General features: G+C 47.7%; 10 protein-coding genes across 10 annotated transcripts; 5 read left to right on the top strand and 5 right to left on the bottom strand.

Moving 5' to 3' along the window:
- Nucleotides 1-2,637: 2,637 nt before the first annotated feature.
- Nucleotides 2,638-5,181, top strand: N7520_002917 (ketopantoate reductase family protein; the record flags this gene model as incomplete). Its single annotated transcript, XM_057136852.1, has 5 exons — nt 2,638-2,671; nt 2,754-2,874; nt 2,931-2,971; nt 3,041-3,470; nt 3,531-5,181. The coding sequence occupies 5 exons, from the start codon at nt 2,638-2,640 to the stop codon at nt 5,179-5,181; spliced, it is 2,277 nt and encodes a 758-aa protein (XP_056999538.1).
- Nucleotides 5,182-6,389: 1,208 nt separating this feature from the next.
- Nucleotides 6,390-6,791, top strand: N7520_002918 (DASH complex subunit HSK3 family protein; the record flags this gene model as incomplete). Its single annotated transcript, XM_057136853.1, has 1 exon — nt 6,390-6,791. The coding sequence occupies one exon, from the start codon at nt 6,390-6,392 to the stop codon at nt 6,789-6,791; it is 402 nt and encodes a 133-aa protein (XP_056999539.1).
- Nucleotides 6,792-6,975: 184 nt separating this feature from the next.
- Nucleotides 6,976-7,948, bottom strand: N7520_002919 (uncharacterized protein; the record flags this gene model as incomplete). The annotated part of the gene is made up of 4 exons (XM_057136854.1): nt 6,976-7,039; nt 7,135-7,350; nt 7,400-7,663; nt 7,773-7,948. The coding sequence occupies 4 exons, from the start codon at nt 7,946-7,948 to the stop codon at nt 6,976-6,978; spliced, it is 720 nt and encodes a 239-aa protein (XP_056999540.1).
- A 485-nt stretch (nt 7,949-8,433) lies between these two features.
- Nucleotides 8,434-10,104, top strand: N7520_002920 (GMC family oxidoreductase; the record flags this gene model as incomplete). The annotated part of the gene is made up of 1 exon (XM_057136855.1): nt 8,434-10,104. The coding sequence occupies one exon, from the start codon at nt 8,434-8,436 to the stop codon at nt 10,102-10,104; it is 1,671 nt and encodes a 556-aa protein (XP_056999541.1).
- Nucleotides 10,105-10,195: 91 nt separating this feature from the next.
- Nucleotides 10,196-13,688, bottom strand: N7520_002921 (uncharacterized protein; the record flags this gene model as incomplete). The annotated part of the gene is made up of 14 exons (XM_057136856.1): nt 10,196-10,514; nt 10,651-10,675; nt 10,747-11,056; nt 11,124-11,182; nt 11,238-11,322; nt 11,408-11,439; nt 11,503-11,768; nt 11,826-11,852; nt 11,901-12,046; nt 12,100-12,275; nt 12,332-12,387; nt 12,435-12,934; nt 12,990-13,042; nt 13,097-13,688. 14 exons carry the CDS (start codon nt 13,686-13,688, stop codon nt 10,196-10,198), a joined length of 2,646 nt encoding a protein of 881 aa, XP_056999542.1.
- Nucleotides 13,689-15,602: 1,914 nt separating this feature from the next.
- Nucleotides 15,603-16,763, top strand: trm44 (tRNA (uracil) methyltransferase; the record flags this gene model as incomplete). The annotated part of the gene is made up of 1 exon (XM_057136857.1): nt 15,603-16,763. The coding sequence occupies one exon, from the start codon at nt 15,603-15,605 to the stop codon at nt 16,761-16,763; it is 1,161 nt and encodes a 386-aa protein (XP_056999543.1).
- Nucleotides 16,764-16,967: 204 nt separating this feature from the next.
- N7520_002923 (glycoside hydrolase family 27 protein) lies at nt 16,968-18,536 on the top strand (the record flags this gene model as incomplete). The annotated part of the gene is made up of 4 exons (XM_057136858.1): nt 16,968-17,051; nt 17,101-17,424; nt 17,477-17,846; nt 17,902-18,536. The coding sequence occupies 4 exons, from the start codon at nt 16,968-16,970 to the stop codon at nt 18,534-18,536; spliced, it is 1,413 nt and encodes a 470-aa protein (XP_056999544.1).
- A 270-nt stretch (nt 18,537-18,806) lies between these two features.
- N7520_002924 (CorA family magnesium transporter) lies at nt 18,807-20,770 on the bottom strand (the record flags this gene model as incomplete). Its single annotated transcript, XM_057136859.1, has 3 exons — nt 18,807-19,392; nt 19,443-20,077; nt 20,135-20,770. The coding sequence occupies 3 exons, from the start codon at nt 20,768-20,770 to the stop codon at nt 18,807-18,809; spliced, it is 1,857 nt and encodes a 618-aa protein (XP_056999545.1).
- A 187-nt stretch (nt 20,771-20,957) lies between these two features.
- On the bottom strand, nt 20,958-22,580 carry N7520_002925 (uncharacterized protein; the record flags this gene model as incomplete). Its single annotated transcript, XM_057136860.1, has 2 exons — nt 20,958-22,171; nt 22,283-22,580. 2 exons carry the CDS (start codon nt 22,578-22,580, stop codon nt 20,958-20,960), a joined length of 1,512 nt encoding a protein of 503 aa, XP_056999546.1.
- A 4,005-nt stretch (nt 22,581-26,585) lies between these two features.
- Nucleotides 26,586-27,625, bottom strand: N7520_002926 (uncharacterized protein; the record flags this gene model as incomplete). The annotated part of the gene is made up of 4 exons (XM_057136861.1): nt 26,586-26,887; nt 26,969-27,034; nt 27,083-27,215; nt 27,284-27,625. The coding sequence occupies 4 exons, from the start codon at nt 27,623-27,625 to the stop codon at nt 26,586-26,588; spliced, it is 843 nt and encodes a 280-aa protein (XP_056999547.1).
- Between the last annotated feature and the right edge of the window lie 72 nt (nt 27,626-27,697).

Genomic DNA, 27,697 nt, shown 5'->3' on the forward strand with positions numbered 1-27,697 from the left:
AGTACACTCCGTACACATTAATTGCCAAGTTTTGTGTGTATTGGGCTTGTTCCCCTAGGAAATAGATTTTGCCAAGCCTCGCAGCCACTGACTCAAGTGGGATGGTTTTTTTGATTTGCAAACGCCGATGCTAGTGAGACAGGGAAATGGGAAATGGGAAATGGGAAGTGGGAAGTGGGAAATGTTGGGAAGAGCTAATTCTGTAATCATGTACGGAGTACGGTACAGCACTTTTCAATTTATTATTCCCTCTACGGAGGACTGAATCCTAGAGAGGACCAGAGTAGATCGAAGATTCGGAATTCGGGCCATCGTGCTCGGGTTTTTGAAAATAATCGTGTCTGATGTAAGTGGCGTGGTTCTCCTGAAAATCATCCATCAAGCGTGGCGGAGTCTGGAAGTAGAATTCTTATTAACAAAATAAACATGTACAGTATCCGTAGAATTCTCAACAAATGTCCGTTTCCGTCGGGGAGTTTTCTGCAAACGTGGCTCACGCGTTTCCCCTGCCACCGGTCGGCATGGCCGCGTATTGTTGTTCTCTTTCGGGGTCAAGGCTCTGACTCCACCAACGCGAATGTTTACTGCGGGTCTCTCTCCACTCAAGCTTTGAAGGTCTCTTTATGATCTGAGGGCCCAGGTCTTGTCTGATCTGCAATGGAATTACTCTGTAAGAAGTACGGCTTAGGAATGAATATCGTAGATAATCACAATAATGTACACTGTGTATTGCAGCGCAGTCGCAACACATGTGCAGTAACACTGCTGCACTGTATCGGGTATGTGAACCGATCTAGAAGTTGAAATGTGAGAATTTGGTATTATCAGATTCCGTTCTCCAAAATCCCCGGGTTATGTTGGGTTCTGAAACACATCCCTTGAGCTGCAAACAGTCGGCACGCGCGTCGATCTCTGTGGCATGTCAACACCGCCTCCCCCTTCCCAGGCACTAAGAGGGCGATCAATGCATCCCTGGGAGCTTTGGATTGATGGAATTAGAAGGGTAAAGATAAAGGAAAAAGAAAACAAGACTATAGAAATAGTCTGTTGCCTGCGGGAGATAGCCTTGATAATCTGGATAGAATCAAGCCCGATCGGATGAGAATGCAGAAATTGAGATTATGTACCTGGATGCCGATGTGGGGGGAAATCCCCCTCTTATCTGTCTGGTTATGTGACTCCCTTCGGAATTGAGCCCAAGTTCTGCAGACATTTGCAGCTAATGTACCAAAGTAGCCTGGACTGGATTCATATATTACCTGTCAACGCCACTATCGGCAATGGTTTTGATCCATACTGGCGTTTGGTGGCTTAGGTATGTCCAATACGACGCTGGCCACATAGTAAGGATAAGATAGAACTCAATTCCATAGGAAATGATTTGATCTCACGCGTATTTTCAAGGTGATTTGTGGTCCTTTTGTTTTCCGCCCAATCTACACATGCATCCATGTCTGTCCTCTAGTGCAGTGCCCGGCCGAATTCGCTGTTGACTTGTGGGGGGAAAAAGTGACGAGGTGGACGTGGCCGCCATACGCGTCGGGTCCATCCAAACCCAATCATGGATATAAAGTGGGCAACTCGAATATAAATGTAAATGAGAAAGGGAAAATTATTTATTTGACCTGAAGACATCAAATATCAATATGTTATGCAAATATTTAGGGGTTTAATAAAGACCAGAGTTATGGAGAGCTTTGTACGTAGATCAACGTTGGTTGAAGTGGATCCCATTTGAGTGTAACAAAAAGGAAAAAATTAAAAATTAAAAATTAAAATCAAAATAAATAAATCTACAAGTTAATTATAGTATCAAAAGGTTTACAAAACTCAGAGCTTCTTGGATCAGCAGTTCACTCTTTTGATATATATATATTTTTTGACTGTATGGCTTTTCCTTCTTTTCCTTTGCTTTTCGCCCAGTTATATACAATTCAGATTATGGCAATCGGTCAATGTATGACCTTAATGAGGTGGAACGATTGCGTGGATAGACGCGAAACGGTATTAGTGCGGGAAACTAGAAATTAGACTGGACACAATACTCTGTAGATGATGCCTTAACTCAAGTCACAAAGCATTCAACTCATTATAAATTGAGGTATATACAAACACAAAAATCTCTCTCATACCTTAACATACATTTGTCTGCATCCAGCTCTGTCTGGTGACCGTCTTATCTTGAACCTCCCGTTTCCGGATTCAGGCGGGGGATCCACGACCGTTAAACTCGCCCCAACTATAATCAAGGGGAAGAAGAAAACAGAAAACGGAAAGCGAAAGGTACAATTGTTCGAAAGCAAGAACAATAAGGTTAAAAAGACAAAAAGAAAAAAGGAGAAAAAAAGAAAGTTGAGGCTGATCTCGAACTTGGCTTCTCTCTCCCAAACTTGGAAACTTCCCCATCTCTTTCCATCTTTCCCTTCATCACTCGTTTTTTCCCCTTCAATCTTTCCCCCCTCCCTACTCCCCTTTGACCTCCCTGACAATCCTCCCGTTACTCCCCTTGGTGGCTCCGATTCACCTTCCCTTTCTCCCCCCGCCCTGGCTTGTCTACGATAATCGTTTCGGTTGGCCTCGCGCCGAACCTTTCAACTTGGGTCCTTCCCGCCCATCACTTCCTGCCATATTCAGACCATGGCTCCCCCTCCACGATTGCGCATTCTGTCCGGTGAGTCTTTTTTACATGAAACCTGCAATCCACCTTCTCTTCCAAATTCACTGCATCATGGGTCTGACGAAATATTGCTTAGTTGGCGGTAATGCGATCTCAGCATTTCTGTCCTGGCGACTCCAGGCCACAACCTCATGCGACGTGACCCTGGTGTGGAAACAAGGCTTCGAAGCCGTCTCGCAATATGGTGTCTCTTTCAAGTACGCTTCCGTTCGATCCGGAGAACCGGAATCAGTTGACTCATTCATTTCCACAGATCAAAAGCATTCGGCAACGAGCGATTCAAGCCCCGACATGGTATGATAGTCACCCTGGCCCTTTGACCTACCGCAGTTGAATCAGGTCAGAAACTGACGGTTGAATTAGTTGTCCGGGCACCCGAAGAAGCCTCATCTCGTGAAAATGTATACGACTATGTCATCCTCTGCGTGAAGGCACTTCCAGATGTCTACGATCTGGCCTCCGTTATCGAGTCCGTGGTCACCCCCCAGCACACCTGTATCCTGGTGAACACCACAAATACCTTAGGCATCGAAGCCCATTTGGAGCAACGCTACCCGACCAATGTCATCCTCTCCCTCGTTTCCAACGTTGAAATCACTCAGACTGGCCCCAGCGAATTCGAGCACCTGAGCTCGAGCGAGATTTCCGTGGGCGCGACCAACAGAAAATCCGCTATTCCCGTTTCGATCCAGAATGACATGGCTGCAGCCCTTTCCCTGACCCTGAACACCGGCCAGGTGGATTGTAAAGTGTCGCCCAATATTCGACAGGAACAGTTCGAGCGAATGATCGGGTCAGTGATCGCGTCCCGAAAACAACAGTCCCTACTTGTGCTAACTTTGGAATATTTTAGGCCGATCGCGTTCCACCCCGCGAGTATCGTGTTTGAAACCCCCAATCCTACGCAATTGCTAGAGAAGACCGGAGTACGTCAATTGGTGACGGGTATTATTGACGAACTCTTACAACTGGCCTCGGCGTTGGATTGCACCTTTCCCAGCGATTTCCGGGAAAAAACTATTCAGAAAATGATCTCGGTCGATGCCCCAAGTACCATGTTCCAGGACTTCCAGGCCAGACGTCCAATGGAAGTCGAGAATTTCCTGGGCTCTCCAATCAAATTGGCTACCGAGTCGAATGTGGCATTGCCACGAATTGAGGCCATGTATGCCATGCTTCACCACGCAAACATTTTGAACCAGTCCAAGCCTCGTCATGGTGATTCCCCCCCTGCATCAGTCATAGGACAGCCACCGCCACGAATGTCATCAGCGCCCGCAGCGCAACGACCGCCTATCAATGGAGCAATGAGATCAAGTCGGACGAATTCAAGCCTGGGAGTTCCCCAGGCCCGTCGAGGCCCACCCTCGGGGATGATGCGGGGCCCACCAGGTGGACCTATGCACCCTCCCGGAGCCCGGGGCATGCCCCGCGATCCTTCACTGGAGGGTCTCGAGGAGTTCAGCCATCTTATGAGCTACGGTGATGAGGGTGAAGGTGGTTTACCCCAGAATGGCGGCCACGGCCCTGGCCCGTCCGAGTTAGCGCTAAGGGAACGGGAATTGGCCCTTCGTCAGCGAGAATTGCAGCTTCGTGAGCAGGAGATGGGTATGCGCCGGGGTCCTGGTCCTGGTCAACGACGACCGCCCCCTCGGGCCCCTGCATCGGCATTTGATGAGGAGGATGAGGATTATTTCGACCCGATGGACAATATTCCCATTCCCCATGTGGATCCCGACAGCGTTGATATGATGAGTCTTACATCACGCCGAGGACGCAAGACTCCGAGCCAGGGTCAGATGCAGCAGTTCCGCAAGAATCCCGAATTCGCGACCATGCCTCAGAGTCGTCCCTCCTCGTCTGCTTTTGGTCGATACTTTGGCCGGGGAAAGCGTGCCAGTGACCGAGTGATGCAGGAGATCCCCGGTCTTCATGACTCGCTTATGGAGCACCCCATGATGAGTTACTCATCGAACAGATACGGAGCCGTCGACCGGAATCAGATGGCTGCTGACTCGCGAGCCAACTCCATGACGGCCAGCCAAATGGGCGATTTCCCGTCCCGTCCTTACCCCCAGAGCCGGCGAAACAGCCAATCCCCCGGAGGACCATTCCCCGGACCCCCTGGGCCCCCTGGATCTGGTCCCCGTATGGGACGCCCGATGACCGCCCATGACTCGAATCTTGGTCCCCCTAGTGGATCTCTTCACAACGGCCACCCGTCGCCCCCTGGAAACATGCGGACACCGATCCCTCGGCAGCCGTCAGCACAAGGCCCGATTGGCCAACAACAACTTGAGCAACACTATGGGGTGAGCAACCCGTATGCCGCTAAAGGCCCTCCCAAGAACAAGAGTCTGACTGGAAGTGCGAGCGCCAGCGCGGAGAGTGGTGATAGTGGCGCCAGTGCAAACCTCGATTCCGAAGCATCAGCTCACAGCAGCCAGATTAGTCTGGGCGATCACACGCACCCGCGAGCTGCACCGGCACCGCCCGTTCGGTGAAACTTGAACACCATTATGGGTTGATGACCCTCATCCTGTTTTAATATGCAAGACCAACAGGGCGATTGATGACCGACTGAATTTCCTCCTTGACGTTTTCCATCTACCACACTACGGACGAATACCCCGCCCGCTTTCCCCCCAAAAAAACCTCTTGTCATGCCTGGATTTTCCTGCATCGCTGCGTGCGTGTCATTCGACCTTTGGATATTGCTATTCAACTTCCTCGAACTATCGGGTAATGCTCTGCTCTTCGTTTCTTTACATATACATGAGGGACATAGGGGTTTTCATCGCTTATTTGTGATTTCTTGTTCCGGAGTGGTTGGGGTCTGGGTTTGTGTTTCCATCCTTTTTTGCCTTGCTCTGCATTGATACTCATCCTGGCTCCTGCGGCATTATCCTTTTCCTTTTTTATTTGAGACTTGCGTGCGTCTAGACTGGGACCCTTTCTCCTCATCTTCCTACCTTTCCTTTGCAGCATGTTGATATAGCGTCTTCGGCCTCTTATCCAGTCCACCCATTCGCAACCAGCCGCACCTCTCTTTGCATGACTGTACACTACGTGATCGGCGCCTTTCCTTTTTTTGCGAACCCTACTATACGGGCTCATATACGTTGCCTTATTTATTATGTGCTGTGTTATCATTTGTCCTGCTCCGGCATTTCCATCCTTCCTGATATTTCCTTTGCTCCTGTCATCCCGCTGGTCTGACACATTGCGGCCTTGTTTGATTTCTGTGGTATGGTCCCTGGCGTATTGCAAAAGAGCGGGGGTTTGATTTATTCGGTTGAGTTGTCTTGATCTGCTTGGGCTGGGTTTACGCTTGGCTGGGAATTAATGAAGGTGATTTGCATCGCCCTTTGAACAGAATAATATCCTTCATGGAGCGCATGAATTGATAGACCCTTCCGTTATACCATTGTTTCAATTGACATGACGTCTATTTCTTTGTAACAGAATTTAATGTAGACACTGGTAGTTTCAATTCTGTTCTTTCCACGTTAGAAGGTTTAAATTCGAGCGTTCGTTGTATACATGTCACGTGCCCTCGCGCGTGTAAACAGATCCGCTTTTCTCGATACTAACATCTGAACTCCAAATACTCGACCACGTCAACCCCCAATTGACGCATGCCGAAAACAAAACAATTTCCAAACCAATTAACAATCTCACCGAAGAAAAAACCAAAAAAAACACCATCAAAATGCCTCCCTCCCACCGCCACCACGACTCCCAAACAAATTACCCCCGCTCTTCAATCCTCCCCACAACCTTCAACCAAACAGGGACAGGCTCAGGAATAATCGGAAGCACCCAAACCCAAACCTACGGCTCCTCTACACCATCCATGTCCGCTGCCAAAACCCGCCAATACGCACACCTCCACTCCCAGCTCGCGCAGCTGAATGCGAACCTCGCGGACACAGAGAACCTGTTGCGCATGACAGCTGTGCAGGCGGGAGATATGCGGTTCCTCGGCGGATATATTGGAGGCATGTTCATGGGATCTGCGAAGATTTTGGGGGAGGAGGGGGTGAAGGGGAACGCGGATAGACCCGAGAAATCAAAGGAAGTTGAGATTAAGGAGGAGAGTGAGGAGGACTAATTCTGATTTTGGTCTTTGGTGTGAGTTTGTTCAGTTCGGCTTTCACAGCGGTGGGTTATTTATGCTTGGTGAGACGGTGCTAATTATGACAGTTGCAATCTAACATGGTTGGATTATGCAAAGGGATGAATTTTGAATTCTGAATTCTAAATCCTGGACCGGCCCCAAGCTCATCGAGATAATATTACTCGACCACGAACTGCCCACCCAGGATAATTGCCGGCTCGTTGATGTTGTTGTGCTCATAGCTGTGATCATGATCAGCAGATGTCTAGAAACAAGCACCTTCGTTTCTTATCTGTCATCGCAGAAAGAATCGCATGGCATGGACGGAATCACATACCTCAGAGTCCCCACACTCCCAGCCTCAAGGATAAACGACGTCTCGGTCAAAGGCTTACCTACCCAGCGCATCGCAAACGCTCGAAGGATATGCCCATGCCCAACAACAAGGACATCACCCTTGAGACAACCCGGGTTCTCGAAGCATTCCCGCTGATACTTATCCCTGATCTCAGCGATCAATGCGTCTAGGCGACGCATAACGTCCTCAGGCGATCTAGAGACGAATAAGCTCATATAACGAGACAATGAATACAACAACTTACTCTCCACCAGGACATCCATCTGTCCAAATATTCCAATCTCCCTCTCCCTTCTCTGCCCGGATCGACCGGATCTGCTTACTAGTCAACCCCTCATAGTCCCCATAATCCCACTCCTGAATTGCGTCCGTAATTTCCACCTTCGCCTCTGTGCGAATCGGCTCGTGTTCCTCGGCATTTCGCTCTTTATTCCAGGGAAGTCGTTCGCGGCAGCCGATTTCCAGGAGTTCGAGGGTCCGTTGGGCACGGGTGCGGGGTGAGACGTATCTGGAACATTGAGTTAGAATTTAGAACTGAGCGTAATCTACTCCATGCACCACTCATGACTTTCAATATTTAATCGGTGGAAAATAGGCAGTGTATACTCCGTACTTACACATGAACGAGGTTCTTAGGAACGACTAATCGATCATTACCCACAAGCGCCTTGCCCGTCGCTCTTATACGCTTCTCGCCATTCGCTGTGAGTGGAAGGTCTGTTGTGCCTGTGTGACGGCCGTTTAGGGACCATTCAGTTTCGCCATGGCGGACAATAAAGCAGCGGGGTGCCATCTTTGTGTAAGGGTAAAGTTCTAAGAGACTAGCAGGTTTGTGTCGTCGGTCAGATTGGTTGCGTCATATGACGATAACATGCTTATCTATGTTTATCGCTTATCGTTGGTCTATACTTGAGCTTACACTGCAACACATGTAAGATATAAGATTATGGCCTGATATAAGCAATTGTGATCTATGTTGGTTTTGTTTCCTATCTGGGATACTCGTTACCGAATGAAGCAGGGGTTTTTCCATCCAGGTAGACTCAGCCGCGATTATCCTCACTTTCGCCCCCAATACATAGGCTATGAGCATAGCCATTGGTCATTAGGATCAGTGTAAATAGGGCCAATTTCCAAAAACGTGGTATATAGTATAAGCAAACTTTATACACGGTAAATTCAGCCCCCAGCAAAGATCAACATCAATATCGAATTAGCTTAATAAATTGAATTCCCCAAAACCTTCACATCTCAAACTTTGAATCAAAAATCAAAACCATGACATTCGCCTACGACTACATAATAATAGGTGGCGGCCTAGCCGGCACAATAGTCGCCTCCGGCCTGCACGCCAAACTCCCCTCATCCTCAATCCTCCTCCTAGAAGCAGGCGAAGACCGCTTTGCCCACCCCTTCACAACAGAACCCCTAAAAGCCCCTCTCGCCCACAACTCCGAACTAGACTGGAACCTCTCCACCCTCCCACAACCGCACCTCGGAAACCGCATCTGCTACCAAGGCGCCGGCAAAGCCCTCGGCGGCTCAGCCGCAATAAACCACGGAACCTGGACCCGCGGTCCAAAAGTCGACTATGATCGCTGGGCTGTACTAGTCGGCGACGCAAGATGGAGCTATAATCAGCTTTTGCCATATTTTCCCAAGACGGAGATTCGGAGCGCGGAGGAGGATGTTTCACGGTTTTCGTCGAAGCCGGGGGTTGTTTACACGGCGACGTCTTCGCAGTCGCATTCCAGGCGGGTCTATGGGTTGAGGGAGTGTGTGAAGCGGGCCTGGGTGGAGTCTGGAATTGGGGATGGGGATGGAGATGGGGGGTTTCCGGTTGGGATTTCGGAACGAGTAGAGAATTGGAATCAGGGACGGAGACAGCATGTTCATCGGGTTTTTGGCCTGGATGGGGTACAGGTTCTGACTAAGTCGCAGGTTGGGAGGATACTGTTTCGGGATGGGGAGAAGGTTCCAGTTGCTTATGGAGTGGAACTTGTTGGTGGAGCGAAGTTCTTAGCTAGGAAAGAGGTGATTCTTTCTGCGGGGACTTATCATAGTCCGAAGATCTTGATGTTATCTGGGATTGGAGAGAAGGGGAAATTGATGAATATGGGGATTCAGCAACGCGTTGAGTCGCCGTATGTTGGGCGCAATTTCCATGATCATATTGCCGTGCCGATTGTTTGGAGGTTGAGGGAGAAAAAGAAAGAGATGAATCGGTCTTTTGGAGATTATATGGAGGATCCGGTGATGAAGCTTGGATGGCCGAGTGACTGGCTGGTTTTTGCGGGACTGGAGAGGAATATTGTGAAGGATGCTATTGAGAAAGATGGTGGACATTTGAATAATCCTTCAAGCCAACTGCTTTTGAACCCCAGCTGTGTGTTTACTGAAACCATGAACTTTTATACCCCAGTTGGAACGACTATTGCGGGTATGGATGCTCCTATGGACGGGACTTGTATCTCTTCGATTGTGCTGGGTGTTTCTCCTACTTCCAGGGGGGAAATCACCATTTCTTCCGCTGATCCTCTCGCTCCCCCGGTCATCAATCCAAATTACTATGCCACGGAGCTCGATCGTGTGGCTATTCGCTCTGCAGTCCGGAAGGCATTCGAAGTGTATCAGGGATCTGATGCGCTAAAGGACATCGTTGAATGCGAGGTGCCACCACTAGCATACGAAAGCTTGACCGCTATCTCTACGGATGATGAGATTGACGATCGGGTAAGACGTGTGGGGATCACATCTTTTGATCCTGCGGGGAGCTGTTCCATGGGGAGAGTAGTTGATCCGGAGTTGAGGGTGAACGGAGTGAAGGGATTGAGAATTGTAGATGCCAGTGTGATTCCTTTACCTCTGGCAGCGCATTTACAAGTTGCTGTTCATGCACTAGGAGCGAGAGCTGTGGAATTTGTTGCTGCTCAGCATAACTTGAATTAAAGATGTATTCTGGTGATAGAGCCATTCAAATGTAAAGTCCTACTGCTCGATGCTCATAATCCAATTTCCCATTCTGTCCAGTAGTCCTGTCTCAAGCGAGCTGTTTACGCGTAGCCGATGCCAAATCCAAGTGCGCCCTTTCCAAAAGTTTGTCCGCGATGTCAAGTTCCGCCTTAATCGTGTCAGCTAACGGTAGTTCGCCTTCAAGATTTACTTTCCTTCCAAAGACATTCTTCAAGTCTTTTCCAATTTTGTTCACTTGCTCACGTATATTAGCCTCCAGGGCATCAAAATTCTCATCCACGGCTTCAGTATAGACCGCTTCGGTGAGATTGGAGTACTTGGAAAAAAGATTCGGGTTCTTCAAGTGCTCATACATGGCATTTTTCCGCTTTTGTCGGAGCCAGTGCCTATTTTGTATTTTCAACAACGTTCAAATATAAAAAGAGTCGTATAAATACCTGAGAGCTCACAGCATGCCAAATATCCAGGACGCATGAGGTCTGCCATCAGCGAACTGTCATGACCCTCAGTCATGTCTCGTACCGCGGTCCTAGGTAGCGCTTGTTAGCTGTTAATTCATTCAGGAGTAAATGATTTCTGGCTAATATTTTGTTGCCTGTATCAGTCTCTCAATTTGACGTTCGATCTTGTGGTTGACGTTCTGCTGTCTATTTTTCATGCAGGTGAGAAGGTTCCCCAGGGACTGGGGAGCATGTATCTCATAAAGTCGAATTATAGCGCAGATTTGCTCGAATAAAAGGGAGATTGTGCCAGTGAGGTATGATGTTTGGGATTCCAGCCATTCGTATATCGTTTCCCAGTGTGGGCTCAATTGTGCTTGGGGGTGCTGGATGAGCTCTTCGTTCCAGACACGGGGTCCCACAGACGATGATGAGCTTTTGAAATCTCCATTGCGCCGACAAAATGCGGTATATGTCGCATGATTAAACTGGAAGGCTTGGTTAACTCAAGGCAAGGGTAGGTGTCATATAAGTACGTTCTCGAGAGGTACTCACAACCGACCATTCTCCGCTCACTTTGAGACAATTTTCTGTCCAGGCAACTTCGGATTCTCCTATAATTGATGTCAGGAAAACTTTGGGGAGTTCAGGAGGTAAAGCATGGATTACCAATGAGTTTCAGGATATCCGCCTCGAATAGGTCAATTAATTCGCGTTTGGTGTGTTCAATACAACCGTACGGCGCGAGGATATCCTATTTTGTGTCAGAACATTCTGGTCGCATGATATAGCTATATAGCTAGCCATGACTATGTAGAGATAGATATTGTAGGCTTTACCCTTCGAATAATGGTCTCAATCTGTGCCAGTACTGTATGAAGGTTGCTGGCTCGTTCCTTGGTCAAGATGTCGGCACCAGCGAGGGTCCACTAACGAAGAGATCCCAGAAGTGCTGGGACTTGATGGTTGAGATATGCCATTGTCATGTGTAGCTGTGCAGTTGCTGGGATCATTTGACAATGCGTACGCAGTTCGCGAATCCCACTGAGAGACACGAATTCCTTGAATTGGCGGTAGTCGCCATTACGGTGCTTAGTATAGAGTGTATTGCTGACACAGAACACTCCAATCCCAGCATGACTTTCTTTCAGTGTATGTTTGACGCGGTCATTGCGTGTCTCAATCATGAATTGCGTCCGACTAAAGAAGAAGTGAGCGCTCTGTAATAGACTTGTTATGACATGAATTGGGGCTTACTTAAATTTGACGTCCTCAACCCTAAGCCTGTGGAAAATTAGCTGATGTTATGTGCCCGTAAGAGAAGAGACTGACCGTAATTCACCAGCGTTATGCCTTGCCCCAGCAGATTTGGAGGCATTCCTCAATTGGGCGCTCAGATCTTTTAATTTTTTATTGATTCTGCACATCTTCGCAGCATACGCAGTTCTACCGCGAGCCTCTTCTTGGGGAAAGATGGCCTGCAAAAGCAATGTCAGAACGTCCTCTATCAATTTTGAGAGGGGGGTAATACATCGGATCGGGTGCAAACAATATGCCTTGGCTTGTTTTCACATCGTCGCATAATATCAGGAATTGACAGGTCGGAGCAGCATCGGCCAATGCTCGAGACGATGAAAACTTCATCGCAATTGTGTGATAAGTACTTGTCGGTTGCGCGAACCCTTGCATAGTTCAAGTCTCTAAAGCCTATAGAATATGAGCTCCTGGTGATAGTAGAGGTATGTCCAGTCTCTGAGGCATACCGGGCAAATCTGTCACAACCAACCCAGTGCGCAAAATTTGAGATTTGAGATAGACCCTAAAATGGTTAATGAGCCCACCCATTGAGAGGAACATGAAAGTTACCTAATCAGCCTGATAAAGGGCCATAAGGCAGGTTCACCATCTTCTCGAGTGTCGGCCACCAGATCGTCAATTCTTTCCTTGCACCGGTCAAGATTCTTCGCGACCGTGGTATAAACCAGAGAGTCGTGATCACCGGGCCTCAGAGATACTGCGATCTCAGCCCATTTCTTCAGCTTTACAAGAATGACCTTCTCTGCTCCCTCAGTCTCATCTTGAAGGAATTCCAAATTCCATCCTGGCTGATTGTTGAATAGAGATTGCAAAGTTTCCTCGGCGCTGATGGCTGTATCTCTCAACTTTTCGCGCTCTTCGGCTGATGTCAGGTCCCTAAAAGAAGATTCACAGCGATACACCCGGTAGCTCCGTAAAAGCTCTTCAAGAAGCTCTGTGATCTCCTCAGAGTTCATAAAGAGCGCCTCAATGGTGTAGGGGCCGGGATGACTATCATCAATGTACCGGAACTCAGTGACCACTGAAGTGCACGCAGTTCCAGCTCCACTCTAGAGTTGAAACTTAGAAAACAATACAAAAGGTAGCTGGGAAAACAGGACTTACTGCACGCGAAAGATTGTCTTTATCCAGAAGCGAATTTATGACGGAACTTTTTCCTGTCAACTAGTTAGGCATTGCGTTCATTAATGCAAGAAATCACAAAGGCATACCTTCACCGGAAGTTCCAATAAATCCCACTGTGCGAGTTTGGGGGTACTGGAACCTGCCCAACTTTTCCATTTCTGGCAAGAGCTCACTCAGATCAGATATCGGTGCCAACATAAGTTCTGAAATCCGTATAGTCTCCATAAGTCGGGTGAGGTGATTTATCACATCACGCAGCCCGCGCTGAAGTCCCTCGTCATAGATTGGGGCATCGGGAAGTGGCTCATCGTCGCAGGAGCTAGAACTTTCATCTTCATTGGCAGACAGAACTTCTTCGGAGTCGTCTTTCACAAACATGAGATTCTCAGTCGAGTCAGAATTCGAAAAAGAAAGCTTGCGGTCGGACGCTGTACCACCGGATGGAGTCTCAAGAAGCTCAGTTAAAGGAGATGGAGACGGAGACACAGACTCAACATGGATGGGGACATCAGTAAGTGAAATCGCAGTAATCTCATCGGCTGATGCAGTTCCACGGCTTTTCTTCCGGGGATTGCCACGGAGAGGCGTGAATTTCCGCTTGGGAACAGGTGGCATAGATCTGGGGGAGGCATTTTCGGAATCCTGGAATCTCGTGGTGGAGAATGCCTCGAGATCCATTCTGGAGATGTGAACGAGATGTGTTTCGCAGCATGAATATGAAAGAGACCGAGATCTTATCCACAAGTTGGGAAGGTGATGAAAGTGTCTGAAAGAACGACAGGGTATCTTTAGTTCCTGGTTGACGGAGGCAAGCAGTTGTTAGAGTTGTTCTTGATAGACGAGAATCGTCAATCTGAGGCTGAAAAGATACGTATCATGTAACTGAGAAGCAGATATCCAAAAGAGGTGTAAGGAAGTGGAAAGTTAAAAGAGGGGAAAGAGGGAGGAAAGAGAGAGGAAAAGAGAGAAAGGAAGAGAAAGGTAAGAGAGACGAAGCTAAAAACCAGCAGTAGGTACTTAAGTAGATATCTAGGTAACTCCAGAGCTAGCATGAGGTTATTTGCAGGTTCATCACCAATTAAATCCCCTTGTATTTAGAAACAAGCTCAAAAAATGCGTTTGTCAAGGATCTAACCCGCGATCTCCATTCAGCATGCAAACTTATTGGCGCTGTGGTACCTCCGTGGCACTTCAACAGATAAATTTATCTGACCCACGGCGCCGCAGAGCCTCACCTAAATAACCCCATCTACCCAACACCTTATCCACATTAACCTAAAAAGAAAGCTATTATTTTTCAGAGATTCATATAATAACATGGTCAATTATTGATTGATGATGAAAAAAATGGTTTCAATATGTATGTTGAAGGGGAAGGCCGGCCCCCTTGCCCCCACCCCAATTTCAAAGATTCACCACCGATATTTTCAAGGCGCAATGTTGGAGTCAGATGTTCCAACAGGGTATAATAGAGCTTGATTGGAGCACAAGACACGCAGCCACCAGTAGATTTTATGATATTTTATCCCAGAAACTGAAGAATAAGGAAGAAATGGTAACTTTACCCACGTCTAACTCCACCATCCATTAGTATGAACCTGAGCAACTAAATCGTTTTTGTATTTCAATGTTTTCAATCTACTAGTACCACCCGAATCATTCAGTTCTTGACTTAGAATAATACTGGGTAAAAAGTTTGAAATATCCGGTAAAGGAATTCAGCTAGTATCTTTCAACATGGCCGCCAATAACAGATATCAAAACTTTCAGTAACCATTCTATTTTACCATCACGAACACATCACCATGAAGCTCTCAATACTAATTCCCTTCGACGAAATCTACCGCTTCTCTGTATCAGAATGAAGAGTGATAAAGTTGCGCTTACCCGAGCATTTCTTGTCGCCAAATAAACTGACACGGCAGTGCAGATCAACATGTACTCTTATCATACCATCCGCACCTGCACCCCCGATAGTTTGAAGACAAACTGTAGCTCCAGTACCTCTGTAGCTTGTTTCTGAGCCAGAGAAATTGCGGCTAGAGTAGAGTCCGAAGCTCCAACCATCGGGAAGTGCTCGAGGTGCCTTTTCTGCTTGGGCAATGAGGACTTAGGTGAGTTCCTGTGTGGAGGCGCCTAGAATAGCGGCTGAGAGTGTAATTACAGAGAGATCTGCCAGGCAGAAGTAGATTAATCTCATTGTGCTGTTATCATTTCCGGTTTCGTTGATTTAAATATTGATTTTCAAATGAACAGAGGTATTCAAAGTTTAGGAGAGTTTTTGAGTGAGTATAATGGCTTTTTTCAGTGGATAACTAAGAGATGAGAGGATAGAATGCATAACTTCCATAACTTCTGTACATTTCTTGTTACCTCAAGTTTTATGACAACTATAAAAATGAAGCGCATATATAGTCCACGCCGCATATATCACGTGATCGATATACGCACAAAGCGCGATGAGATGTTATCGACTTTCCTTACACAAATCTCGTCTAGCGAGGGACGAGAACACGAGAGTGCGAACGGAAAAAATAAAATCACATGCAATTTTGTCATCGTCGATTTGATTCACGCGCAGGGTTTCCTATAATGTCGGTAACATCTCGAAACGCCAACCCCCAGGGGAATGGAGTGGATGCACCCACCAGAGACATTATCGCACCTCACCAATTGATCCAAAGTACATATCTGCGTCTGCAGCATCGATATTTAAAGCATTTATGTGAGAATTGGATCGAGAAGATGGAGCCGGTGAAGCATATCCATGATGACCTGGCCATCGCTGCATTGCTGATTGAGCTATGGCGCAACATGTACGGAGCAGTGCCAGAGACCGAGACCACCAAAGAACAGCAGATCAACGCTCAATTCCCTGGATTCATTGATATTGCCTGTGGGAATGGCGTGGTTGTATACGTGCTTCTCATGGAAGGCTATTCAGGCTGTGGATACGATGCTCGTCGTCGCCAAACGTGGAGCATTTTCCCAGCATCGGTGCAGGAGCGACTGATTGAGAAAACATACATCCCCAAACCATTCGCCGACACCATGGATACCAAGGACGTGGGCATGACCATTTATTTTGGGGACTTCCAGCCTGACACGTTCATCATCTCTAACCATGCCGACGAATTGACAGTGTGGACACCACTTATGTCCGCCCTTGCTTGTCCATCCTCCCCACTGCCATTCCTTGCTATACCATGTTGCTCCCATTCGCTCTCAGGATCCAGCTATCGCTATCCTCCACCGAATGAAACCCGCACAGAAACCTCAACACAACCCCATGATGTCATCGAACAAAACCCACAGCCCGCATCAGGAGATCTCAGAGCCATGAGAGCAGCAAAAGCAAAAGAAAAAACCACAGATGGCATAATTAGTTCAATGTACGGCTCGCTGACCGCAAAGACCATGCAAATCGCCCAGGAAATCGGCTATGAAGTCGAATCAACCCAGCTTCAAATTTCCAGTACCCGCAATATGGCAATAGTGGGGGGGCGGCAACTAGTGACATGCCAACGGAAAGCAGGGATTCGAGACGAGAATTCGGCCCCCGCATCGGTGGATCCTCAAGCAAAATACAATGCGGAGTTAATCCAAAAGACCAAGGAAATTATCGAGCGTGAATGCGTCAAAGATGGAGGCATTCCTGCTGCCGCACGGACTTGGATTGAACGCGCTCGGAGCCTTCACGAAGGAACTCAAATGGGAGACCATAGACTAATGCCGCCAAAGATCAGCGCCTGAAGCTTGTAAAAATCCGACAAGCTTGCAAAGTGGGGAAAACGGCTTAATCTCGGAGGATTCGATCTACTTCAACACGGGGTGCAAGCCCGATATTCCGCCGGCTAAATGCTAAATACCCCGTGGGGAGGCGGGGTATAAATTGTTATGAAGCATCTCAGGCAGTAGTAGTTCGAATTTCTTCTCGTTCCTTTCTTAATCGACAGAATGCGTCTTGCTACTCCGATTTTTCTGGCTGGGCTGGCTAGCGCTTTGGAAAATGGACTCGCGCGGACACCACAGTTGGGATGGGTATGCGATCTATGGTTCATGCAATGTCAAGCAAAGCTAACTATCACAGAACACTTGGAACTCATTTGCCTGTGACATGAATGAGACTGTCATTTTACAAGCTGCTGAGAAAATTGTTTCCCTTGGCTTCTTAGATCTTGGCTACCACTATGTTGTCATGGATGACTGCTGGTCCGCAGGTCGAAACTCGTCTGGTTATCTTATCCCAGATCCTGAAAAGTTTCCCAATGGAGTCGCAGACCTAGCGGACAAGATTCATGCCATGGGATTGAAGCTGGGGATCTACTCCAGCGCGGGCACCTTGACCTGCGCACGGTATGCCGGCTCGCTAGGATACGAAGAGAAAGACGCCGCACTATGGGCCAGCTGGGGCGTAAGATTCTCCACTTTAAAGTCATTGTGATATTTTTTACTGACTATTGTAGATTGATTATCTTAAATACGACAACTGCTACAACCAAGGCGAAGAAGGAACCCCCAAGCTTTCCTATGACCGCTACAACGCCATGGGCAAAGCACTCAATGCCACAGGTCGACCTATCCTGTACTCCCTATGCAATTGGGGTGTCGATGGCCCATGGAATTTTGCTCCTACAATTGGCAATTCCTGGAGAATGAGCGGTGATCTGACAAAAGTCTGGGACCGGGAAAATGTAAACTGTCCGTGCTCTGAAACCGAGGGTCTGGACTGCAAGACTCCTGGATATGAATGCTCTGTCATGAACGTTCTTAACAAGGCCGTGTACTACCCATCCAAGGCGTATGCAGGTGCATGGAATGATTTGGATATGCTAGGTGAGTCTTACCGAACATCTCACCAGTGGAGAAGAATGTCAACTGATAATAACAGAGGTCGGAAATGGCGGTTTGACGGATACCGAAGCTGTCGCCCATTTCAGCCTTTGGGCAGCGCTCAAATCTCCGCTTCTCATGACAAACGTGATGACTAAAATTGACGCATCTACACTTTCCATCCTGCAGAATACAGCTGTGCTGGCTGTTTCTCAAGACCCCGAGGCGTCGTCCGCTGTGCGTGTTTGGCGCTACTATGTCGACGGCGGCGAGATTCAGATGTTCAGTGGTTCCCTAAGTGGGGGCGACCAGCTGGTCTTGCTCTTGAATGCAGGGGCTACGGCGCGTAAGATGAATGCAACTCTTACGGATATCTTTTGGGCGGATGGGCCTGGGGGTACGGCGTCGCAGATTCAGAGTAGCTGGGATGTGTATGATCTTTGGGCTAACAGAATGAGCAATGCGACGGCGAATGCGATTATTCAAGAGGGGAATGCGACACGACCGATCAATATGACTGCTCTTGGTGGATATGAGAAGGTCTACTCGCAGGCGCCGTTGCCGACGTCCAAGGCGCTTATGGGTTTGAAGGTTGGCACTGTTAAGGCAAGTGGGACGGTGACAGCCAATGTGCAGCCACATGGTGTTGCCATGTTGCGTTTGAGGGAGGTCAAGACTAATGATGAGCTATGAGGATGCAATGGAAAATTGGAAAATCTAAATGAATGGATTGTTCATCGACATCATGTTAATCTTGCTCTAATTTGTAATATCCAACGCACCGAGCAGAGTGGAGGTTTGGAGTGAAGAATGACATAGTATACAAAAGTACAAGAGATGAGTGAAATGAGACCTTCGCCAACCCCTTATATTAGTTGGAGATCCCGAATTGAACCCGAACGCCATGCAGTCTAACGCAGTCAATCAGGTATAGTGAAGAATGTAAAGAGAAATATGTGAAGATCAAAGCTTCTTCTTAGCCGAAGCTGGGTCTGGAGATGTTTGTTCAGCTTCCTTGGAACACTCGGCATGCATGGCTCTTTCAAAGGCTGAAGATGATGCTTGCGCTGCAGCCGCACTGCCAGCTCTGGAAGCAGCTGCAGCAGCATTCCTGGCTGCAGAATGTGATGCAGCTGCGGCAGCACTCTTACGGAGTCGCTCAATACGCTCCGACCGTGCCTCGCCAGGAAGACTGCCCCAAACAGGTTCAATGGAATCGGCGCGCCAGTTAGCTCGCTGTCCTACCGCACCGGATCTCGAGGTCAAAGGGCTCAAAGAATTGCTTCCGACACCAGATTCACCCCACATGCGGACACGCTGGAGTTTGCGCAGTTTGGCGAGGCCGTAGACACTGACGATTGCCGTAATGCCGAAGCAGATAACCGAGACACCGCCGAAACCAAAGTCGGACTCTTCGATGAAGTTCTTCAAGTTCATTCCGTAAAGTGCAGAGAAGAGTGTTCCGGCGGCGAGAGAGAGGGTGCCGATGCTGAACTTGAGATCGAGAAGCATGAGGGAGTTACGGTTCGCGTCGAGGATGGCTTTGACCCTGCTTTGTATTTAGGACAATGTTTCCTCCAATAGAACAGGGAGACTTACACTTCTTCAGTATTACGAATGTTCGTCACTAGATTACCACTAGCCTGAACGATTTCATCGCAGACCTTGTGGTATGACTCCAGCAACATTTCCACTTCCTGGTGGTCATCTTCATCTCGTTCCTTTCCCTTTGCTCTTTCGCTCAGGTACATAGCAGCAAGATCATCGTCTGCCTCGAGGAGATCGTCAATAGCATCTCGGACGAGTCGAGCCTTTTGTTCAAAAGTACCAAGCTTTTTCGAGTATATCAGGAGATGCCGGAGCTTATCACGATCAATATCCTCCTCAAGCGCTCGTAGTACCCGCACGACAGGGTCCCTGACACCATTGAACTCCTCCTCCAGGCCAGTTGTCACGCTAATGAGAACAGCTTCCAAAGCGCGAAGTTCGTAAGGTAAAGCCGCAGCCTGCGCGACCTGTGACGTCTTCTGGCGTAGTTTGGCTTCCAGATCATAGATGAAAAGGGACTGCATATAAGAGTCTGTTGAACCGTAGGCGTCGAATACAAGGACTCGGTCGGCTTTGATCAGAACTCGCAAATGCAACAGGTTGATTAAGATGGCGCTTGGTCGGACAAGTATATGGGGTAGAGTTGAGGAATCGATCTTGCGCAGATCTCGAGGGAGAAGGCCGTACTAAGAATGGAAATGTTAGCAAGAAGTCATTGCGAGACAGTAGACTTTTAGACAAACCTTTGCAATCAATTCAAGTTTCCGGAACTCTCCGTTCACTAACGTGACGTTCCCATTTGTATCAAATTCTGTACATCGTATCCGCAACTCGTTCGAGGCCTTGGCCGCCAGACCACGTCCAATGTTGAATATTCCATCTGTTCCTTCATCAATCCAAGCCGGCCCGTTCTGGGTATTTTTATACTCAGCGGTCTTCGTCTTCCGGAGATCGAAAAGGCGCTTGAGGAATGGCTTGCGGTGGGTGGAGACAGGCCGGTTGAGGATTAAGTGTTGGAGTGAGCGCGGAGATATCGCAGCCTTCGGCCTAGATGGCGTAAATGTAATTTTTGCGTTGAGTGCAGCGGCACATCGTGACCTGTCAGGGCGAATCCAACTCGAGGATCTTCGCGACGATCCTATCGCGGTATGACTCGAAGTTCGTGGCTTTAAGGAGACACATGCCGAGAGGCCCGTCACAGTGCCAGATTGAGAGTGTAAGAACCGCAGCAGGGATGCCGACGGAGCAGACGGCTTCAGCGGAGACAGCATGTCTCTGTTGGTGTCCGGACGAGAATCGCCTATGATCTCAATTGCGGGAAAAAAGCCGCGTTTCGGAGTAAAGTTGACCCGGATCCCGAAGTATACAAGACGGCGCATATTCAAACAAATCACTTCAAAGAACTGATACATGGATAATTGAACTCAGTCGTGGCTTGTACTATGCTACATAGTGAAGGATGCCTGACTTTAACAAAGTTTGCCGTACTACCCCCTTATATCTCCACATAGAGAACCGAGAACTAGTCCCCGATTCGTCCCCAAAAACCAACAAAAGCCTCATAATCTAGTCTCTGGTATGCACCAGCTTCCCCTGAACCCACACATTCTTGACATTTCGATCGTCTCCACTCCACATCCACTTCTGGATTTGCTCCTGCCAAGTCTCATTTCCAAACAGATCAACATTTCCCACGGGACCAGACTCAATAACACTCCGATAGGCAAGGGCATTTGCACCCACCGCATCAAGCGGGCTCACAGTGCTATTTTTGACAGCACCCAGCTCAACCAGCTGAGCGTCCCAAATCATCCCCATATCGAAGCCACCAATATCATCCGCCATGTCGACGACAGCCGCACCGCCACGAGTAGCTAGATAAAGACTATCTTCAACGGAGAGTTTCTCACTTCCATTCGATGTCGTATTCCCTGTCATCTCCTGGTACTCAGCACTATATTGAAGAAGTCTTGATACCAGACATGCTTGCCGGGCGACTTCAAGGATGCTGGGGCTGTAACCGCCGCTCACATCTGTGCCTAGGCCGACTGTGAGGCCTTCGTCAAGCAAGATGCGTACAGGGGCGAGCCCTGATCCAAGAGCAGAATTTGATGATGGGCAATGCGCGACTTTGGAGCCGCGCTCGCGGATGAGAGTGCGCTCGTCTTTGGTGAGATGCACCCCGTGTGCGAGGATAGTGCGGTTGGTAAGCAGGTGGGCCTTGTCGTAGACATCGGCGTAGCTAGCTGCTTCTGGGAATAGTTGATGAACAAGGGAAATCTCGTCAAGTGTCTCAGCGATGTGTGTTTGGATGTGCAGAGGCGGGCTGTAAGATGCCGCTAGTTTACCAAGGCCAGCGAGGGACTGATTTGAACAACTGGGGGCGAATCTGGGGGTGATGATTGGATTAATCAAGGTCCCTTTAGGGTCTAGAGTCTGGATAAAGTCTATTGTTGATATAGTTGCGTTGAATCCCTCTTCCGCGGATTGGTCAACGTAATAAGACGGGCATTCATCTTTGTTGTCCATGCAGACACGGCCGATGAAGGCGCGTTGGCCGTGGGAGTGGCATAGTGCTGCGAGGGCGTTGGTAGCCGGGACGTGAATGGTAGCAAAGTACGAAGCACATGTTGTTCCGTGGGCAAGAGTCCGAGCGACGACCTCGTCATACACGCGCAGACCCTCGGGTGGTGTGTCTTTGGGGTCTATTTCTTGGTTTTTTGGGTCTGACTTGGAGCCAAAGCTACTTTCAATTGGATATGTGTATTGATTCAGCCAATCTAGAAGGCCTGAAGACCCAAACAGCCCGATGTTGGGGAACTGTGGTGCATGGATGTGGGTGTCTACATGATCAGCATCAATAATTCATCGGAGAAGTGTCCAAGACATACCAATAAATCCGGGAAAAAAGAATTCATTCGCCTCGTCGTTGGATTCCACGACCTGAACTTGTGTGGATGAATTGTCGTCATTGGAAGTGGCATCAGTCCAGCCGTGGCTTGACAGGAACGATTGAAAACTGGCATCGTCGTGCACTTGCCAGTCATAGCCTTTAATGCGGCCATCGGCGGAAGAAACCCACAGAGCACCTTGATTTCTGGCAAGTTCTGGTGTTGCCGAGCTAGAATTGAGACGAGGGAGATGAATGAAAGTGCCGCGATAGACAGTGTACGGATAGGACATGGCCATAGTGCCGCAAGCATTGAGCAAAGCCACGCACAGCCATGCCGTAGGAAATCCTAAAGCAAATTTAGAAAGATTCAGAAACATAGTAGAGATAGAAAAAGAATGCGATACACAGTTCTTTCATTTGAGGGCATCGCAGACTGATATAGCCCGATATAAGCTCAAGAATTGGGGGGCCAGGATGGACTTACTGATTATCGAAGGGATAGGCCGATCAATGCATTGCAAATTTGGAGGCTGCACTTGCTGAATTAGAAGCCAAAGTTCATGATGTAGTATCGTCTAGTCATTTCTGAAGTTCACCCTGAAAATTAGAGATAAGATGATCGACAGGGTCTGACGATGGTGGTAATTTGATCTCGGTGTTCGGCTGCTCCCGACTTAATACATGTATTGACGTGATATTGAAGATAATCTCAGGTAGGAGATGCGGGTGAGTTTAGATTTGTGGTATGGTAATGTAAAAGGGGAATGATCGACATTTCTTTCATCTTCATACCTGGAAAGTCCTAGTTGAGTATGATGGATATTCCAAATTTTGGGATTGCCACAGAGTACATAGTCTAGAAATTGAAGTAATATATCTGATAAGTACGGTTAACTCTTCATTAACGACACCTTAATCTACTGGACTCTATAATGTAGTGCCACTAACAGTCTAGAATATCCTCAGTTTACCAAATTATAAATCATAGATCGCGATCTTCCCTGGCATGAAACTTCACCGTTTTACAAACAAAAAAATTGCACCCAATTTGATGACCGAGAGCTGTTCTCGGAATTTGAGGATTGTCGGAGCCCATATAACGTCCGTCGGGCTTAGGCCTGGTTTCGGATCATGACGATTGCAGATCTACACGTGGGCCTCGCCTAAAGCCCTTTCGATCATACAGAAACCCCTCTTTGGCAAATCAATCAATATGCCGGAAACATGAAGGTGGTGATTCTCTTCAATTATCGAGTTGGTCGTGCCAAAGGTCCTTGCACATGTGACATGGCAAGCCTTGACGGATGCCGCCGCAGCCCGAGTGCGAAGATCTGCAATAGCGCTGGCAGCCTTCAATTTTGGCGGCACCGGGTGTGTCTACATGAAATGTCCTCAATGATGGAAAGTGCCAGGCCATATTGACCATGGCCTCCACTAATATCTAGTGGGACTTTGGGACCATACACCGCCTCCTGTCACTTTTGCGCAGAAACGAGTAGTTTGCGCTTCCCGCTAATTACCCTTCGACTTGCAGCTGATTTTTTCCCGCTTGTGAACATATTACCTCAAACGCTTCCCAGCACTCATTCAAAATGGATCTCGATAGTCTCTTCACTCAATTTGAACTTTGCCAGAACAGCCCCGCACCGTGGCCTCTTGAAGTCAGCACAGCGGCATCTAATGCCGACGCTTCAGCTTTGGACCTCGCTGACAAAGCCGCTTCTGCCACCGAAGAACTTGATGAGGAGTAGACTGATGCTTTATATGAAGTTGTCCAGTTCGTCTTGATCTTGGAAAAGTTCTGCCCCTCTATATTCACTAGCTCCACATGGTCGTCGCATTCAATAGATAGTGACGACTTGAAGAATGAAATTTATTAGCTGTTACTCGATACGTCCTTATGAATCTGTGTTGATTGTATAAGGAGGATCCGCTCCAAAATGCGGGCAGGGTTTGGTTTTTCCGCTTTGATAGAAACGCTTCACCGGCTGAGAAGCTGACCTTAGGGCCGAAGTGGATTGGCCGCGTGGTCCCAGGGGAAAAAGTAGGGTTTACTGCATGATCGCTGGCTTATTTTAAAGAAGCTTTTTTGGGGGTAAAGTTGGCGAAAATTTTTGGACATTCAAAATGCATGAAAACGCGATGCGCAATGCTTCAGATTGTTTTTAAAAGCTAATTGTTCTTTTATCAGTTTGTTCAACCCTGACTCCCGCAAGGCACTATGGTATACTTTTGTTGCCGAAAAGTTCGTTTGGGAAGTCCGATTGAAGAGTTGAGCCTCGGTTTGGTGACTAGGATCGAACTCAATCCATTATTTTGGCGAACTTGCACTGCCAATTTAGCGTGAGATAATTTCGTAAACATCACACCGACTTTCGTGTGCCTCAGCAGACGATACTTTGGAAATCAAACAACAATGGGTGTTAACAAGATATACTCTTTCAACTTCACTCATACGTTACGATCAAGTTCGCACTAGACTGTAAAACGACCTGCGTGTTGGACATTGTGAATTGTACTGAGGAGCGGTCTCCAAAACCCCTGGCCGGTATTGAATGCGCCAATTGGTTATCTCGGGATATGAGGCTTGTACAAATCAGGAGCAAAGCCGCACCATCAGAAATGAATTCTGAGTTGCCTATAGGAAGGATCGGGGGCTGCAAATGAACAGGTTCTTATTTTACAAAGAGTCTGACATTTTTATATGAATTACAACAAGCAATAACCTTCTAAATTGAAATAGGTTCTCTCTGTAGAAGACGGAGACTCGGCAACATTGCTCATATGTCTAATACATCGAGCAAAGGATCAAAGGATCTCACGCTTCATATATGAGCCATGAGGTTTTCTCACGGTATTTCATTAATAAGCTGCTCGGCGCTTTATTTGCCGTGTTACAGCAAGACTAGCTAATGCTGCTTCTCTTGGCTAAGACAGGCTAGTATGAAGCGACGCACGGCCCAAGGCCTCGCGCAAATTTTTCGTGACCCTATCTTGATTCCTTTAGGATTCAGGCCGCTACATACCAACAATACCCCGTAGTATCGACGAGGTTAAGCCGGTTATCACCGATATCCACACAAGCCACGAATTCTCTTTAGTCAAGTGGAACAGCTTGTGGTCTGGTGTGTTACGCTATCCTCAAGTTGGATCTCCGAATTATTTGATCTATGGATGGATCCTTGGTTGAGACCCACAACACGGGGAAAATCCGATGTGGCTGTTGTATGAGAGCCTCTTATACCCGTGCTGCAACTCGGTACATTCCCTGTACTTATTTTAAAGTCAGTTTGTAGAACTCAATGAACACTGCTAACCCATGGGAATGCTTTCTTTCAGGTGATACCAGATATAGTGTAATTGCAGAATTAACGGATTCCTGTGGTTTAGGAATAATTTGGTATAATCCCCGGTCAAGGAAGTAATCAGCGCAATCGATTTCTCGACTAAATTTGTGCGAAGGAGGCTGCTCATCGCCCCAAGCCAACATCGAAGTGGATGCCGGCACCAGCATCTAGTTGGTTACTAGTTCGTTCTAGTATTTAAGAGCGACAAATGGGGAAGGCTTTCCAAGAATGTCTCTACTGCTTGATGCCAAGGCAATGGGGCAAGGTAACAACAAGTCCCTTTTGTGTGCCTGATATTATTGGACCTTGCTAAGTGAAATGAAAATTCTGATAGAGAAGAAAGCGTAGCTCACGAAGCCTCAGCAACCTCATCTCAATAAATGATGGTTTTCAAGCCTGTATATGTTAGCTATCATAGATCTCTGGTCGATTCATTAATGTTTCGTTATCCTTGTTACGCGTCAATGGAACCATGCATGCAACTAACATCGATAGTGTCAGGACTTCGGCCTGGGGATGGGGCTAAAGCACAATACTAGTGGTAGGAAGGTGGTAGGAAGAGGGGGCCAAAAACATGTATCCATCCAAGTTTTGTCGGCATGCCCGGATGGATGCTCTTGCCAGATAATAACCCGCTTTTTGTATAAAGAGTCCAAAGAGCCCGACCATTCATGTCCTAGCATTCCTCATCACAACTTCAATTGCATCATCTCAACCTTGAGATTATTGAAAACTTCTTGCAATCTCGTCCTCTTTAATTCTTTGCGCAACTCAATTTTAAAGCCTCAAGACCTATACTATGTTGAGCTATTATAGTGATCCTTTCATTCGGGATTAGAGGGTTTTATTTCATGTAGCTATAGTGCAGTATAGTTTTAAATAGAAGCTCCCCCATATTCAAGCTAGGCGTAAGGGTTACTGATAGACAACCGTAAAGTATAGTCTTAAGCGAAATCAATCCTCAACAGCAAAATCCTCTTCATCCTCTTCATTTTCTTCTTCATATTCGACGACCATGACCTGTCGTCCGTAGTACCATGCGACTCCGATTAGCTGGCTCGACTCTGGAGCACTGATGTCAAACGGAAGTCCTTCAGTTAAAGGTGAATCCTCTGGCGCAGAACTCAAAAGCTGGCGCCGTCGAAGATTCTTCTCCCAGTTACGCAGAGAGACATTGCGTCGCAGAGTTGGTGTTGTGAGTGGGGAAGCTTCAATTGCGTCGGCGAGCATTTTGTCGATCCATGTGATAATTTTGGCTTTTTCAAGACGCCAATCAAATACCACAGAAGATAGAAGCCGCCGTTCTGAGTCCATGAACCAAAACTGATAACACTTACTATCTGTTGTAATGCCGAAAGCAACGGCATGAATCTTTGAGACTTTGGCCCGACAGTCCGGTGCAGCTGCGAGATATGTTGCTATTTAACGGCTGGCACTGGAAAATTCGCAACTCCGTTTAGCTTCTATGGCAATGAACTTCGAATCAATGCCGGGTCGAGAGTCATCATGACACAAGAGCCAGTCAGCGCGGCCAGTGATATACTTATTGCCGCGTTGAAAATTGACATCTGCCTCTGGATAGAGCTGCAGATGCTCAAGCGACCCTTTATCAGAAAGGTGGTCAAGAATGAGTTATCGACAACAACGCGTACGAAACCTTCTGAGTTGTCAATTGTGTGGTACTCCGAAATTTGGAGTCGGTGAATGACACTGTCCGCATCAGGAGAGAGGGTAGCCGAGGGAGAGTTGTCGATGTCTGGCCGATTCCAAAGATCCTTTGAATTATGTGAGATCTCCAGAATTGTGCAGGTCATAACAAGGGATTTGAAATCTCTCGCAGCATAATGGACGCCGCCATTATTCCTCTCGAGGGCGAGCTGTTGCATTAGCGGTGATAATAGCGTAAGCTGCTCGGCCGCACGGGATCGAACGACAGGATCATCGCTTTTCATATCAGTGAGCATATCCGAAAAGCGGTTGAGTGACTCGACCATGGCAGGATCAATCGTGGGAACGAGTTTTCGCCGCTTAGTCGACTGTACGTTGAGCTCTGATGGCTAAAGTTG

Source organism: Penicillium odoratum (genome assembly GCF_028828045.1).
Source record: "Penicillium odoratum strain IBT 22623 chromosome Unknown utg000002l_segment0_segment0, whole genome shotgun sequence".
In the NCBI taxonomy this organism is placed as follows: Eukaryota; Fungi; Ascomycota; class Eurotiomycetes; order Eurotiales; family Aspergillaceae; genus Penicillium; species Penicillium odoratum.